Below are 18,004 nucleotides of genomic sequence, written 5' to 3'. Positions count from 1 at the left end.
GATCCCTGTTATATCTAAATGGGACCAAGCAAAACAATTTATGTTATCGATAAGAAATTGAATAAGCCTTTTCCTCGGGGGTTAATCTCGTTCCCATGTATACCTTTCGTTCGGGAAAATGCTCGATTAGCATGACTTGCTCCAATTCTTCAATCGTTGATTAGGTAGCATCGGAATCATCGGGAATCACGAAGGATCGGGGGATCCTTTGATCATCATCTTCATCGATCTTCTGATTTTCTGGTTGGGTTAGAGTGATGTCTGTGATTGCTATTTGGCATCTCGTTCCCCTTTTGAGTCTGATCCCTTTATTGATGAAGGTGAGGGTATCGGATTCGCTTCCTCGACGGTAAATATTTCTCTTACGGACGGTTGTTCTCCGTACACTATTTTGACTCCCCTCGATGTTGGGAATTTAAGAACCTGGTGTAGGGTCGAAGGTACAACTCTCATGTTGTGGATCCATGGCCTTCCAAAAGGGCGTTATACCTCATGTCACCTTCGATTACGTGGAACTTCGTTTCCTGGATGGTCCCGACCACATTTATCGGCAGAATTATCTCGCCTTTGGTGGTTTCACATGCCATATTGAATCCGTTTAGAACCAGGGTTGCGAGTACGACCTGGTCCTGTAGACCGAGATGTTCTACAACCTTCGATCTAATGATGTTGGCCGAGCTACCTGGATCAATTAACACACGCTTAACTTTAGTTTTATTCATAAGTACGGATATTAGCAGTGCATCGTTATGAGGTTGTATGACTCTTTCTGCATCTTTATCATTGAAGAACAAAGTTCCTATGGGTGCGTAATCCTAAGTTCGAGGTCATTTTTCTCTCATAATCGATGCCTTAGTGCGTTTAAGCACCGACTCTTGAGGGGTGTCGACGCCGCCGATGATCATGTGGATGACGTGCTGTGGTTCTTTTTGTTCATTTTGTTTGTCGAAATCCCTGTTTTTGAAATGATTCTTCGCCCCGTCGCTTAAAAATTCTCGAAGGTGCCCTTTATTAAATAACCGGGCTACCTCTTCTCTTAGTTGCCTGTAATCTTCCGTTCTGTGGCCATAGGTTCCATGATATTCGCACATTTGATTGGGATTCCTCTGGGAAGGATCGGTCTTCATGGGTCGAGGCCATTTAGTGTCTTTGATGCATCCTATAGCCGACACGATGGCGGATGCATCAATGCTGAAGTTATACTCCGATAACCGTGGTGCTTCCTTAGATCCGGTAGGCCTGTTGAACCCACTAATGTTCATCAGCACCCGAGACCCTTGACCTCGATCACTTGTTTTGTTGCTTTGTACGGGGTTACGTCTCGATTCATTGGTTCTGTGGTTTCTACTATACGGTCGATATCGGTCCCTGATCGGACCTTGTTCTCGATTGATATCCCTTCGAGCGGCGGGTGCAGCCCCCAACTGATCATCTTCGACTCTAATTTTTGATTGGTACTGATTGTGCACGTCGATCCAAGTGATAGCTGGGTACTCGATCAGGTTATGCTTCAACCATCGTGAAGCCATCGAACTTCGTTCGTTTAAACCTTGAGTGAAAGCCTGAACAGCCCAATCGTCTGTGACTGGTGGCAGATCCATTCGTTTTATTTGAAAATGAGATACGAACTCCCTTAGCATCTCGTTATCCTTTTGTCTTACCTTGAATAGGTCCGACTTCCTGGTCTCGACTTTTATGGCCCCGGCGTGTGCTTTTATGAAGGAATCTGCAAGCATAGCAAAAGAATCGATAGAATTAGATGGAAAATTATGATACCATATCATTGCTCCCTTTGACAGGGTTTCACCAAATTTCTTCAATAATACGGATTCGATCTCATCATCCTCTAGATCGTTCCCTTTCATTGGACATGTGTATGAGGTGACATGTTCGTTGGGGTCGGTAGTTCCATTATATTTAGGAATCTCGGGCATGCAGAACTTCTTTGGGATCGGTTTAGGAGCCGCGCTTGGGGGGAAAGGCTTTTGTATGAATTTTTTGGAATCTAAGCCCTTCAATATTGGTGGTGGCCCCGAGATCTGATCAACCATGAAGTTTTATGTTTCCATCTTTTTATCGTTTGCTTCGATCCTCTTTTTTCCCGATTCTATTCGTTTGGTCAGTTCTTCGAACATCTTAGCAATTTCGGGATGGGCGATTTCTCGGGGTTGACTAGGCTCCGGCCTGCTCGGTATCTGGGTTTGACTATGCAACTGAGCCATCGCTGCCTGTTGAGCTTGCAACATTTTGAAAATCATATGCAAGCTGACGCCGTTTTCCTCGACGTTATGAATATCTCGAGCTGCAGATCAAGTGCCACCATGTATGCTATTTTCAGGTTCATAATGTAGGTTCGCCTCAATAGCCACATGCGAATTAATGTCTATCGGCACTTCGATTCGAGCTTCAACGGCGTTGACAAGCGGTCTTTCGGTACTGGGTGTCAAGTTGTTGTTCTCATCTTGAAGACCAGCTTCGTTGTCGATAGGTAAGGTCGTTTAATTGATAGTTTAGTTGTTGCTAATCCGAAATCAAAGACACTTCCGGAAACAAACGCAAAACGGCGTGTTTTTGCAGATTCGTATCAAATAACCACTGTTATCCTTAGCCCCACGGTGGGCGCCAAACTGTTTACCCGAAAAATATATTGAGTTAGATTTGTACGTGGTTCTAAGGGTATGTGGTATAACTTGACACAAATTATAAGAATGAATAGAAATATCAAGTGTTGACTATAGAGAATGAAAAATAAGCAAAGTTGGAAGAGGATAATTTACAGATTAGGCAAGATGAATCAATTTATCAAGCTAAAAAAGGGTAACTCTTCAATATATGGGTGTATGATATCTCAGTTACAATGTATGCAAAAACTTGGTCCTTTCAGAAATAATAACCATTCCCTTTATAGTGGAGGGATCCTACTTTAGATATAATTAAAAATACATAATGGGAGACCCATGATAAATCAGCTTTTTCATAATTCCTGCCGGGATTCTCTCCTCTAGTGGGATTGCAACGGCTCTTGTCTATGAGCTCGATATTGATTCGAGCTTGGTATCGACTCGAGCTCTCGATCTTGACTCGAGCTCGATTCTGACCCGGCTCCTTGTATTGATTCGGGGTCAGTGTTGGTCAGTTTCTGCCTCATAAGCAAGATAACTTCACTTTGCATCATAGTTCGATTTGGATTCGAGCTCGATAATGATATCGAGCTCGACATTGATCAGTTCCTAGGGCTCGAAGCTTGGTGACCTGATTTCGGACCTCAACCTGATTATGAAGATGCTTCTCCGATCCAATGCATTACCATTTCGACTAGTTCGTACGAAAAACTAACCGGTTTTTACCGTATACAAATAAAAAAATTTAATCTTAACATTCTTATTTTACCTGTAATGACAGGACTAATTAGGATCCTTACCACCACTTATATTATTTAAAATAAAAGAATATGTGGACCTCTCACCACTATTCATTTACATATGTTCTTGGTAATTTGCATATATTAGACTCCTACGTATCAAAAGTTTTAGTCAAACACCATATACATAAAATGAGAGTGATGAAGTATTATTTATTGTCAAATATAATAATCATCCTCAAAACCAATAACGAGCCTTAGCTGCTCCTCTTTTTTGTTTGTTTCGCGTTTCATTTTCATGAGTCTAGTCTAAGGTGGCATGTGGGCCGGTTAGGACGGGGACCGGCCCAGGACCGCAAGCCCACATGGGCGGTGGGCCTAAACGGTCCTAACCGGATAGGACCGGAACCGTGGGGTGGTGGGCCGGGTAGTGGACCGGTCTCATAGGGGAGGCCCGCGAGACCGGGACCGTTTAGGACCGGGACCGGCTGAGAAGTGGGCCGGTTCAAGCGGTCCTAAACGGTCCTAAACGGGCCCAACGGATAATTTTAAAAAAAAATTTGACCGTTTGGCCATTTAAAAACTAGCCGTTTGGTCTGCCAAAATAGCCGTTGGCTATTTGCAAAATAGCCATTTAACCCCCCAAATTTTGTTTTAACCCCAAACTTTTTATAATTACACTTTTTTCCTATTTTCAACTATAAATACCCCCTCATTCTTTTATTTTTCTCACAAAATCATCAATCTCTCTCAATCTCTCTCTAATATTCTTCTATAATTGCTTACTTAATTGTTACAATTTGTGCAAAATTGTGAAGTTGGTGAATTGAAGTCTTCAACGATAATTATCTTTCAACAAGTTGTTCGTCAATTCGATAAACTCGTTCCAACTCTTAAGTTTTAATATTATAATTTTGTTTGTTTTATTTACTTTGCTTGATTAATTAATATGGCTTATTCCCTAAAAAAATATTTAGTAAAAATAAGAAAAAATTCAAGAGTGGTGAATCTAGTGGCCAATCTGTTCCTCCTCCACTTCCCCCGGCTCCCCGGCCGAAACCTGTTACCCGTCTTACACCTGCTATTCTTGATAGCGATAATAGTTTATTACAATTTATTGAGAGTCAATTTTGCCATAATATTTCCACCCGGTGAACAATTAAACCATGAATATATGAATGCTCTTTATGGTAATCCAACTATTGATGAAAATGATGATGAAGAAATAGATTTTGATGAAACGCAACCGGATGACGATACACCCACTAGTCCTGCTCCTGAAGTTAACCCAACTAATAATAATCCAAATGATCCCCCGTCTGACCCTCCTGTTACTGCCCCTACTTTTTCTAGACAACCTTCTAAACGGGCAGAAATATTTCTTGTTTGGCCATTTTTTACTCAACTAAGAGAAAAAAATAGGCTAAATATAAAACTTGTGGCAAAGAGTTAGTTTTTAAATATGTTGGAAGTCGGGGGGGGGAGCAAGTTTGACTAGACACATATTGCTACACCCTCAAGATAAAGCTAGATATTTTCGTATAAAAGCTTTGGCCGAGGGGGCAAGTGCACCTAGTCAGGCTGACCTTAGTACCGGGTCAAATCAATTTCAACCAGGAATTAACACTGTTACTGGTTGTATTTTATATTATGATCCAAAAAAAGATCGGGAAGAATTGGCAAAAATGGTTATTGTTATGTGCTTACCCTATAGTTTTCCTTCTAACCCTCACTTTGTACATTATATTAGAAAAGTTTATAATCCTACTTATAAAGGTTTTCCTCGCACAACCGTAAAGAGTGATATTTATAAATATAAACATGAATATGAATAATATTTGCGCTATTTATTTACTCATATAAATTGTCGTGTTGCTATTACAACTGATATTGGTAGAAGTGGTAATGACTGTGATTACCTTACTGTTACCAGTCATTGGATTGATGAGGATTGGATAATGCAAAAGCGCATTATTGCTTATAGAATAATTAATTCACGTCACACAGGGCAGTTTATTTCTAGCACGATTACGGATATTTGTAGATATTTTTGCATTAGTGATAAAATAATGTCAGTTTCAATGGATAATGCTACTAGTAACACAAATGTTGTAGCCTTGCTTACCACTACACTAAGTCCTGCATTTAGTAACATTTTTCATGTTAGATGTATTTATCATATTTACCATTTAATTGTGGGTGATGGTATGCGAATTTTAAATATTGAAATTGAAAAGGTTAAAATGGCTCTTAATTGGCTTTTTTATTCAAACCGTAGAAGTAGACTTAGAGAATATTTTAAAAGATGCGATGAATTTGGCCTAAGAGAAAGAAAGGTTCCTAAACCTTGTCCAACTAGATGGAATTACATATATGAAAGTTTAGTTGTTGCATATGAATATAGAAACCCCATAAACTCAACGTTTAATGCTCATGTAAGTGATGATAATGAGCACCTTACAAATGCGGATTGGGCTAATGTTAAAATGCTTGTAGATTTTTTAGAAAAATTTCATATTGCTACAAATGAATTTTCTGGGCAATATTATCCTACTATTTCTAACTGTTTAGTTTATATTGTAGAACTTGTAAATTTATTTGCTAATTTTTTAGAGGGTGAGAAAATTTATCAACTTGCTATTATCTTAAGATGTATATATAGTAAATCGAATATAGCTTATATATCTTAAGATGTATATATAGTATAGTATAGTATATATATTATAACGCATTGCTTTGAATATCTCTTTACAATATTTTTGTCTTTAAATTTGAATTAAAAAATTTAGATGACAATTCTATAATATAATTTACTAGGAATTGCCTTAGATATTTTTATTACCATTTTTTTTCTCTAACTTGTATAAAAATAATTTAAAAAATAAAAAGTTTCCGTTGGGCCCACTTGGGCCCGCTTAGGACCGTTTGGGCCCGCTTAGGCCCGGGACCGGCCCACTTAATACGGGACCGCTAGTTCGTGGTCCCGGTCCCGGACCGGTTCCAACAAGAAGCCCGCGAAGCCCCGGACCGCTTAGGACCGGCCCATCTAGAACCGGGCCGCGAAGCCCACTTAGGACCGGGCCCGACCCACATGCCACCCCTAGTCTAGTCCTACTAATGAATCCTACCCGATACACGTGATTTTAATTTTCTGCCACATATGTGGAAGTCTACAACAAATAAATGCTAAATTTATGGGATGGGTCTGCTAACAATTGCAAATGCCTTGTCACGAAGGATTTGACTAATTTAATTGTACTCACAGTGTAATTGAATTTTTTTATATTATTAGCTGTGTATTTAAAATCGTTGTAATAATAATAATTTTTCGTTTTGAGTTATTAATTTTTCCTTCATGAATGACCATTTATAATTATCTTTTAAGTAATTTAAATGTATAAAAATTCAAAAATAATCATTTAATGTATATTTTAGATTTCTTTTAATGCGTTAGTTTAAAGGAATTAAACTCTGTCGTATCATAAAAGCCTTAGCCTCGTTTGGTACGAGGGATAAGAAATAATTAATCGTAGGATTAAATTTGAGATGAGTTTATCTCACGTTTGGTTGGAATAAAATCGTGATATAACTAATTTTGGGATTGTAATATTTTTTATCCTCATGAGTGAGTAGAATAACTAATTACCGGATAATTAATGATATAACTTGTTTCCTTACCTGAGTTAAAACCACTAAGATAGATAAGAAACAAACTCTGGCAATTAATAGATACCTGCCTGAAAGTTTCAATTTCGAACGCTATAGCAACATGCTATTATCTCGAAACCCTAATACAGAAAAGAAAAATAGAAATAGAAATTAGCTGGAAAGTTGAACAGAGTAAGAGTTAGAGGCGCATGTAGTGTTATAGAACCAATTCATCCGAACCCAATACTTTCGAAACGGAGTATAAAATTAGTATAAAAATTCACCAAAATTGCAGCATATAATGGGTCTGAACCCATAACTTTAAAAATATAATATGTTCAATACAAGAACCGTAAATGGTGAACCCATAAAATTAAAATTATGGACCCGCCTCTAATAAGAGTAGTATCTCTAACCAAAATTTTACACTCCCGGTGGTAAAGTCCACCACCCAAAACACTAACATTGCCGTAAATCTAAGAAGGATTTCACTCATACAAAGTGTAGAAAAACTTTAAGTTAATATTTTATCCGGTTATAACAAATACTAACAGATAGTTGTTGGTTGTAGGCTTGTAGGTAATCTTAATCTGATGATTAAAAACATATGTACACAGGCAATGCACAAAATTGTCAAATTATAAACTCATCAAACAGTTAAATCTACTTTATTATTAGTATACATAATCAAGAAAAAAAACTATATAAGAGAATGAGAAAAGCCCTACCAGAATGATAATTTCCGGTTTTGGCGGCAGTTGTTTGTGGCGTTAAGTTCTCGTTGCAAAGATTATTCAGCTGCGACTTAATGTTATTCAAGAAGGCCGTGGCTTCATCAAATGGCTTTGACAGCTCCTCTTTGTATTTGTGTAGTATCCCACAATATGGTTCCTTCCACCAAAAAAAATTAAAAAACCCTCATTTATAAATGTGAATCTAAGCTACAAATGTTGTGTGCGTGTGTGTGAGAATACGTGTATGGTTTCTTCCAACTTTTTTTTTTACATATGAGATTTTCACCATAAATTCATCAAGTTCTGGATCAGTTCCAATTTCTGTGGGACAGCTGGTGATTATGCAATTCTCCATGCTGAGTATTGAAGTCATTTCTGGTGGTGCTCCAACCTTCATAAACAAAATGAAAGTAAGGTTTCTTTTTTTAAGTCATACATTCAAACACAGTAATGGAGACAAACATGGGAGAAGAACAGATACCAGTTACTGTGCATGAACACAGTGAAAGACACAATTACAAAAAAGATTACCTTTCGGCAGTCGATATAGGCAGACACTAAGTATTGATAAAGAGTATGATTAGCAATTTGAGCTTTAATAAGATCTGACATATTCCCCATGGCTTTTTCAGCTTCTTCTAATTCATGAACTACAATATTAATACTATTACTGTTATTATCGTAAAGTGGACCTGGACCATCTTGCTCATGTCTAGTTATTATATCTTCCAACAACATTGTTACTTGAATGAAGCTTGTATAATTAATTCATCCATCAACAGTAACAAGATGAGGTTTGCATTACTGCGCATAAGGAAAGAGCTACAGGAGAGAGAAGGGAAAAAAAAGTAGGGAAATGAATGACCGAAGGGAGAAGAAAAAGTCATCAGTTTGGTGCACGTTCTCGCATGCTGTAAAACAGTAACTATTGGTACGTACGCAATGCCAGCTGCAGTTCTTTAAGGAAACCATATTTCTTATTCTACGTACTGAGGCACAAACAAACCTCTTCAATTTTTTTGCTGCCAAACAGTAACTCTTGTACTTCATGCTACAGACTTTCGAGTAAACTATATTTCTACTTGAGGCACCAATTCATGATGGGTTTCTTTCCAGGGCTACTCACCGCACTCTCATGACTCACCCGACCCAATGTTGTTGAATTTAAGGATCCGACCCAGACCGTACTGAACAATCGAACTTAGGTCGATTTTCACATAAAATACTTATTCGCACTCGATCATACCAAAAGAGATGCAAGATATGTGCATATTAGGTAAGCATTAAACCATGTGTAACGAGACCAGCTATTTTAAGTTTTGGCATTACATTATGTGATTTGAGACTTCGAGCAGCTTCATATGATGCATTATGACTTATGTGCAGGGTTGGTTTTGATTTTTGAGTGATTCGGTGTTGATTTGATAGAGTGATTCTCACGTTGGAAGCTTTAAGTTGAAAGAGTTAACCAAGGTTTGACTTTTCAATAAACGATCTCGGAATCGAGATTTGATGGTTTCAATAGGTCCATATGGTGATTTTGGACTTGGACGTATGTTCGGATTTGAATTTGGATGTTTCTAGAAGGTTTTGGCTTTATTTGTCGAAAGTTGGCAATTTGAAGAAGTGGAAGTTCATAGGTTAGACCGGGAGTTGACTTCGGTATTATTGGACTCCTATTGCGGCTTTGAGACCTGGTATAAATCGATTGGTTGATTGGAACTTGTGTGCAATGTTTGGCTGTGAACCCGAATGGTTAAGTGTGATTCAGATACGTTCGGTGAAGTTTGAAGGTTTGAAAGTTAAGAGGATGATATTGATCTTCCATTCTCGCTTTTGATTTTATTTAAGATTTTTCGAGCTTTTGGATAAGTTTGGGTAATATATTTGGACTTATTGGTATGATTGGACAGTGTTCGAAGGGGCTCGGCAGAGTTTCGGGGTGATTTCGGACCATTTCAAACGATGTTAGCATCGCTGGTTGTCTGGTGTCTCTGATGTCCTTCCCGATCGTGAAGGACTAACCGCGTTCACGTAGTGATTTTTGGCATGCGGGATTTTTTTGTGCTCCGCATTCACATCAGTAGTTCGCGTTTGCGAATGGGATATGGACTGGAGGAACTTGGTTCTACGCGTTCGCGAATGGGAGGTCAGTTGTGCATCGCGAACGCGATAGTCTAGCCGCATTCACGAGGAAGGACTGGAGGGTCGGTGTGTTTTGTGCTTCATATTCGCGAAGTGTTGGCCGCGAATGCGATGAAGGAATTCGGCCAGGGGTATATTTTTTCCAGAAATTCTGGAATTTGCTCATTTTTAACTATTTGAGTTTCAGAGATCGGGAAGAGGCGATTTTGGAGAGGATTTTCACTACTACTTTGTGGGTAAGTAATTTATACTTGAATTTGATTATATAACTTGGTTTCCCCATGGATTTACACATTTTAATCATTACATTTTGAGAAACACTGGGATTTATCCCTACACTTTAAGAGAGTGTATTTTGGGGATTTAGTACCGATTTGAACTCGGTTTTGGAATCTAATCATATATTTGGACCCGACAGGTTATGGATCATTAGATTTTGGTATTAGTTCCAGATTTCTGGCACGCGAAGCTGGGTTAACGTTTGTTGACTTTTGGGAATTTTTTCAAAAATCGAAGCTTTATGAATTGGGTTCGTTTCTTATGTCATTGGTGGACTTCCCTAGTCGTTGTTTGGCTAGATTTGAGCTGGTTAGAGGTGATTTCTCAAGAAATATGATTTTGGAGCTTTGGACTAGCCCAGTTGAGGTAAGTATCTTGCCTAATCTTGTTGAGGGAACAACCCTTAGGAAATAACCTTGTTTGTTTAATTAAAATATGTAGATGTGACGTATATGCAAGGTGACACGCGTATATATGATTGCTATGTATGATTCATGACCGAAGTAGTCTTTAGGCTATACTATGCCTTGAATTGGATATCATGCTTTATATATTTGTATGACTATGTGAACTCCGTGAATCATGCTAGAGATCATGTGTAGGTATTGATTTCCTGTTTGAGTATGATATTTGCTATTGTATGGCGTATCCGCCTGATTTGAGTCGTAGTTGTACACTTCGCGTATGCATACGTCGTAGCATGCTGTTTTCCTCAGTCCATGAGTATATGATTGAATTTTCGCTAAACATATACGTATGTTCTTGTATATGCTTTTTATGTGATGGGACTGGTTTAGCAGCACATGAAAGGTCCGTGCAGGCTGAGTTATTATGGCGTGTGAGTTGTCCGTGCGGTTGTTATAATCTATGGTACGTGAGTTCTCAGTACGGTTATGGCATACGAGTTATCTGTGCAGCGTATGGATAAGGATCTATCACGATCACGCCCCAAAATCGAGGAGCGCGACCGGCACTCAACCGAGTAAACCCAGTCGAGCAAGCCTAATTTACATTAACCTCTCATCATTACTCATGCATGATTTACTATTACATAATAAGATCTCGACTTTCATATTAAATACACTTGGCTCATTGGCCCATATTTTCTTTCTCGTGGTGGTTACACAGCTCTATAAATAGTTGTAAATACTGTGAACATAAATACATGACAAAACTCAAATCTTTAATTACATGACCCACAGTGTACATGGAGCTTCTATGACAATAGATACCTAAGTACATAAAACCAACTAGACTCGAATGCCCACTGGAATTGTAGCGGGCTCACCATAATCTAATGCGCAGAAGATCCCTACCAAAGATCCATATCATCCTGTAAAAGTATACATATATCCATTAAAAGATGCAGCGCCCCCGGCAAAAGGGACGTGAGTACATGTGGAATAGTACTCGCATGTAAGGCATATAGAACAATATATGAAATCATGGTAATTCAAATAAGAGTCATATGAAGTACATCAAGAACTACGAAATATCCCATAGATTCACATTTCAAGTCTCATTATGCTTACTTCATTTTAAATTTTGTTTAGGATTAACTGAGACATACGAACTATGCGTGGAATTCATAATATAAAGTAATTAAAACAACATGTTCAAACAAGGCCAATGAAAATGGCACGTAATGTCTGTGTTAACAATGCGTCTCACTAGACTGTCCATATCCCTCTCTTATCTTACACTTATACATTACATAGACCGTCCTTAGTGTTGACATATCATATTAAACACTTATGTGTTTCATAGACCGTCCATAGGTTTCCATGGACAATACACATATGTGTTTCATAGACCGTTCATATGATTAACATATACCATACAATACCTGTGCGTTTCATAGACCATTCACAGTGTTTACTTACACAATACAACTGTGCGTTTCATAGACCGTTCACAGTGTTTACTTACACAATACACCTGTGCGTTTCATAGACCGTTCACAGTATTTACTTACACAATACACCTGTGCGTTTCATAGACCGTTCACAGTGTTTACTTACACGATACACTTGTGCGTTTCATAGACCGTTCACAATGTCTACTTACACAATACACTTGTGCGTTTCATAGGCCATTCACAGTGTTTACTTACACAATACACTTATGCGTTTCATAGACCGTTCACAGTGTTTACTTACACAATACACCTATGCGTTTCATACACCGTTCACAGTGTTTACACAATACACCTGTGCATTTCATAAACCGTTCACAGTGTTTACACAATACACATGTGCGTTTCATAGACCGTTCACAGTGTTTACTTACACAATACACATGTGCTTTTCATAGACCGTTCACAGTGTTCATTCATATTATATTATACACCTATACGTTTCATATCCCGTCCATAGGGATCATACATATCATTATGCACATAACCATATATAAACTCAAAGCGACATGATTAATATTATATTAAGGTCGTAAGTTCCCGGATCATTGCAACATTTCATGTTCATGCTCATCATGGAGAAACATAGCTCATTACATTAGCATATGCATGGTAAATCAATAAGTCAATTTCAATGGCATATGAGCCCAATTTCTTTTCTTAAGGTTCATTATTATTTTAGCGTAGGACATCTCCCTTTCATATTGTTATTCACTCACTTGACATCTTGAGGTCATTAGCTAAGTTCATGATTCTTGAGGACTTAACATCGAAGTCATTTACATACATTATTTCAGAAGCATATAACTATAGTCGAAACCATTGGGACATACAACACCTCATAATTCTCATTTAGGCAAACGACCACATCTCATATTTATACTATCACTTCATTAGTACTTCCAACTGCTTACAATATCATTATTTCATTGGCTCCTTTTTTCCATACTTTCATTTCATTTCATTGGCGCTATTGGCCACCATCATAACATTCATCATTGGCACGGTGTCTACACTTTATATCCCCATCTCACTACTTTCACTTTCAAGCATCTTTATAGATTATCGACAACAAAGAATCTCTAACCACGAATTTTAGTACACCTATGAGGAATTAAGAGTCTTAGGCACATTGAGACTTCTTACACAATTTAGCATAATAGCCTTCGCTTGAAACACTACTTGGAGTCATAACATTTTATATCCAACTGATGCTTTGAACACATTCCCGAAGGATAACATCATATGATAATATCATCCGAAATATATTTTGAACATATACCTTTCAACACAAAGTTTATTCGGAATAGTTGATTTATAAAGAATAACTTGGGACTTACAAGAACATCATGGAATTCAATTCTAGTTAAGAAGTTTAGCCAACATACCTCGCTTTGAGCTTTCCTTAAATTACTACAACATTCCAAAAATTCTAGCAATCCCAATCTATTTTGAGATATAACAAAATTGAACCATAATTAGGAAGATATTCATGGTTTCAGTTCATTTGAGCATTTTATCAAACACTAGGTGTGCAAATTTGGCTACAAGGTTCTTCTATAAGATTTCCTTCATTCTACAACCCAATCTTTGCTTATTTGAGCTCAACAATCTTTCCACAAACCTTATTGGTATATGCATGTATAAATAATACTCTTTCACCCATGAATCATACTCCTAATCACCCATCTTTTACCCCCAAACTCGAAATTGAATACTAGGGGTTTGAATCTTACCTCTTAGATGAAGATTTTGTGAGATTTCCTTGTTGGATTTCAAAGCTTGGGCAAGATCTTGATGAACAAAACACTTCATCTACTTTATCTCTGTAGAACACTCTCACTTCTCTCTAAAAAAAACCTCAGATGATTGCCCCAAAATAAGCCCCAAAGCCTATTTATCAAATTGGGGTCGAGTTATGAAAATAAAAAAACTAACCCTACGAAATCAGGTCTACGGTCGCATAATGGACCGAAAAATGGCTATGCGGGTTGCAAAATGCACCGCAAAATTGGTGCCAAAAACCGGGCTGTACTGCTCCATTCTGCGACCAGCTTTGCAATCGCAGAAGCACTTTCGCGATCGCATAATTATTCTGTGATCGCAGAAATTGTCGCAGAATCTCATTTTTCCAACCTTTGGTAATTTAGTCATAACTTCTTGTAGGAATGTTCAAATGACGAACGGTTTAAAGCGTTGGAAACTAGACTCAAAGGGGCTTTAATTTGGTAGATATATCACCTCCTAACTAGTTATAGTTAGGTAGAAGCATGCATTTGAATTAGAATCTTGTGCGAACTCACTTGAAACTTTATCCCATCATAAAGTTTTTAACTTGACTTAGCCTTGGGGATCTTCTTAGACCATAAATCATTCTTAATACACCTCATACATATATTATCATGATAAATTGATATCATTCTTATAATAGCCCTTGTCTGCACACAAAATAATATAATTAGCGCACATCAACTTTCTTTATAGCGCTTAAGTACTTCGTAATTTTACGGGGTGTTACAATCCCCTTAGGGTCAGCCTCTCATGTTTCTCTCTTAATGGTGTACATGCAGGTCGTGAGAAATTGATGGGTTTCCAGTTTATGTAAATCTTGGTAAAAATGATCATTGGTTGGACTTTGCATCTCTTCTCTATTTACAAACTCCTTGGATGTATACATGATTTTCATTGCATATCTTCTTTATATGCTAGCTCTGGGATGTATACATGCCTTTTTGCATATATTCTCTATATGTTTCTTACTTGATGAGATGAATCACCATACATATCTTCTCTATATGTGCATCCGTGTAATTTGACTTGTTTAAACATGTATATCTTCTCTATATGAAATTGTTGATGGATTACCTAATATTCCATGCATATCTTATCTATATGCAAGCTTCGATGATGTAAATTATGTTAGATGCATATCTTCTCTATATGATGAGTTGTTAAACTTGTACAATACTTGTGCATATCTTCTCTATATGCAATTGTTGACGTGTTATTTGATATCAAATGCATATCTTCTTTATATGTTGAACTGTTAAGAAACCTGCACATCCTCTCTATGTGCACCATTTGGTGGTACCTGTATTTCATGTTTAGACTTTGATACTGTTGCTGGGTACACATATATTTTTTGAGTTGTACAGGTTATATATAGTGAGTATTCTTGACTATATAGTAAGTATAGTCTGAATACTTACTAAGTATATGGGGTCGGTTGTACTCATACTACATTTCTGCACCTTGCGTTCAGATCTTGGAGCTGCGCTATATTTTTGTTCATGTATATTCCAAATAGATGTTGTATTTTGGTACCAGCTATGTAAATCTAAATCTTAGTAGCTCATGGCTTGTATTACTAATCCATGGAATGTTGTATGGAATTCAGCTATTTCTATTCCTTGTTACTAATGATCTTTCACTTGAGTTACATTATCCTATGTTTGGCTTACCTAGCATGTTGCGGTTAGGTGCCATCATGACTAGGTGAACTTTTGGATCTTTGGGAGCCTACAAGACATCTAGGAAACTACACCTTCTTCTTTCCTTATTGTGCGGTATTGATTCAACTTGAAGCTTATATCTTTGATTTCTTGCCATTCACTCGTATGAGATATTGAGCTCTTGGTATGAGCTATGCATCGATGGCTTGTGATGTTGTGGATGAGGTGCGGGATGTGTTTCTGTATAGTGAAGGTAGGCTAGTCTGGTGGACTTGAGGCCAGATTTAGGCTGCAGCTTGGGCTCACAGATTCACTTGTGTGAGTATGTTCATTTGGTCTCTTATGTCCGGTAGTGTCCCTAGGGGTGGGATTGAAGGCTCAGTGAGTTGCGAGGTAGCTATATGATGAGAGTTATGTGACTGAGAACTATGCTTAGACGGGTTGGATATGACTAAAGGAATTTTCTTGTAATGCAAAGGGCTATGGATGCTTGATTTCTGTCTTGATGTATTGTACAATGTCGAGTTATGATTGTTGATAGATCTTTCAGTTGCTTATTGTTGGAGTGAAGTAGATTATTATGTCTTGTTGACGAGTATAGACTTGAGAAGATTAAGTTACTGTATAGTGGTTCTGGCCATGATAGGGTCATAGAGAGATGCTAGTTTGGAGGCTAACCAGGTGGGCTATATCCTGCCAGAAGGTTTGAGGTTGTGTGATTCATATATAAAAAGTTACCTTTCTATTCAATGGGATGAATGAGCTACAATTAGAGTCCGGATCGATTGAGGAATTTCACACGACCGTCATGAGGATGAGTATGCACTTGGAGGATGATTTGGAGTGTTTTATGACTAGTGCTACATGAGCTTATGAAGGATCCAGCCGGATAACAGTACTAAATCATGGCAGTTATGAAGGAAGAGTATTGTGGGTTATCATATGTCATGTTCTGTGGCTTCGAGCAAAGTGGGGCAGTCTAATATTGATGATCTGGTTGCATGGTCGAGTATTATGTTAGTCTTGGACTAAGGCATACTAGTGGATCAGTTATCTCTTGAAGAGGTTGACGAGCGCAAAACATAATACAAAATTATTGCTCGCTAGTCAAAAATAGTATAGTTTAATTATCGTCTCCCCAGGAATTGGATTTAAACAATGTTCGAGTAATTTCTAGCTTAATTGCTATTCAGGATGATCAACACTTGAATTGGAGTGATTACTACTACAATTAACTACTAAATTAAGACTACTATTAATTATACCTGATCACAGAGAATGAGAGATGAACTAAAACGGTTTGTAAACAATATGAGAAATAAGGGCCATGACATGATAGGTGTAAGATAGTTATTTAGGATTTTGCTCTGTTTAAATTCACTTCTAATGTTCTAATGATTCTCACGAATTCACTCGATAATTAGCTTAAACGTAAGGTCAATATTCCTCTCTCGATTAAATCTGAACTCTACAAAATAAACCAATATAAAGCACTGTGAAGATATGCAAGAACACGTTAATGGACTAATACTTAGGAAAACGCCTCTGGAATATTCTCCTAACTTGGTTTAATCAACAATTCAAAAAGCTCTGTCGATTACTTAGAAGAACCACTAAATTAAACCAAACCAAATACTGCAAAATTAATCACCAAAATATTCCTCTTTCCATTAAATAAACTGGTGAACAAATTCGCAATCAATTCAAAGCACCATATACGAATTCATGCAATTAAACTAGAGTTAAATCTACAAACAACACTCAGAACACCATATCCGTCAAAACCCTAGGGAAGAACTACTCCATAGATATGGAAAAAGTCATCATAAATAAGTTATAAAACATAGAAAATATCAAAGATAACTTTACAATACAAACTCCCGTTGTGCACTGATTGTTGGCAAGAGAATTGATGAATCTCGTTTCTTCAAGCCGTGGTAGCTCTCTAAAACTCTCCTAGGTTGAATCCCATTCAAAAACGTGTTTAAGAAATATTTATACCGTGTATAACATACCTTTAGACCAAACTACCCTTAGTAAGATGAGAAACAAAACTTTCAGTCCCAATAAGCTTACCGTGACGCGACGCACGACGCCTAGTGCATCGCGATAATGAACAATTTAACTTTCCCCCCCCATGAGGCAAAGCCTAACACATGACGTGTTGGTGGCCAATATCAGAAGGGTCTTGGTTTGCCCTTATCTAAAATTTATTCCCAGATACAAGGTGGCACATGACGAATTGAAAGACGCGGAAATTGACAACTATCTGAATGTTGAACCTCTTTCATTTTGCTGCAGATTTGCATAGCACGACGTGGAATCCTTGGTTTATTTTCTTGACATTTTTTCTTTCCCTTTTTTTCTATGCATCCTCGGTCCTTGACTCCCGAACTCGATCCCAACACCTTAACTCTCGAACTTCTACGCAGACTTCAAATTTCGCTTTTATTCCTTTTAGCTCTATAAA

General features: G+C 37.6%; 1 protein-coding gene across 1 annotated transcript; it reads right to left on the bottom strand.

Annotated features, from left to right (window-relative positions):
* Nucleotides 1-7,630: 7,630 nt before the first annotated feature.
* LOC107814309 (homeobox protein knotted-1-like 1) lies at nucleotides 7,631-8,675 on the bottom strand. Its single transcript, XM_075231837.1, has 3 exons — nucleotides 8,275-8,675; nucleotides 8,030-8,134; nucleotides 7,631-7,900 (listed from the first exon to the last, which is right to left on the bottom strand). The coding sequence occupies exons 1-3, from the start codon at nucleotides 8,479-8,481 to the stop codon at nucleotides 7,697-7,699; spliced, it is 516 nt and encodes a 171-aa protein (XP_075087938.1). The 5' UTR covers nucleotides 8,482-8,675; the 3' UTR covers nucleotides 7,631-7,696.
* Between the last annotated feature and the right edge of the window lie 9,329 nt (nucleotides 8,676-18,004).

This window comes from Nicotiana tabacum, chromosome 15 (genome assembly GCF_000715075.1).
Source record: "Nicotiana tabacum cultivar K326 chromosome 15, ASM71507v2, whole genome shotgun sequence".
NCBI lineage: Eukaryota > Viridiplantae > Streptophyta > Magnoliopsida > Solanales > Solanaceae > Nicotiana > Nicotiana tabacum.
This window is presented reverse-complemented; position numbering and strand designations above follow the sequence as displayed.

Excerpts from the sequence above, each read along its gene's own strand:
- LOC107814309 (XM_075231837.1), bottom strand. The coding sequence starts at position 8,481 with ATGTTGTTGGAAGATATAATAACTAGACATGAGCAAGATGGTCCAGGT. Across the intron at positions 8,135-8,274 it reads CCTATATCGACTGCCGAAAG|GTTGGAGCACCACCAGAAAT; the intron begins GTAATCTTTTTT and ends TTGTTTATGAAG. Across the intron at positions 7,901-8,029 it reads CAGAACTTGATGAATTTATG|GAACCATATTGTGGGATACT; the intron begins GTGAAAATCTCA and ends TTTTGGTGGAAG.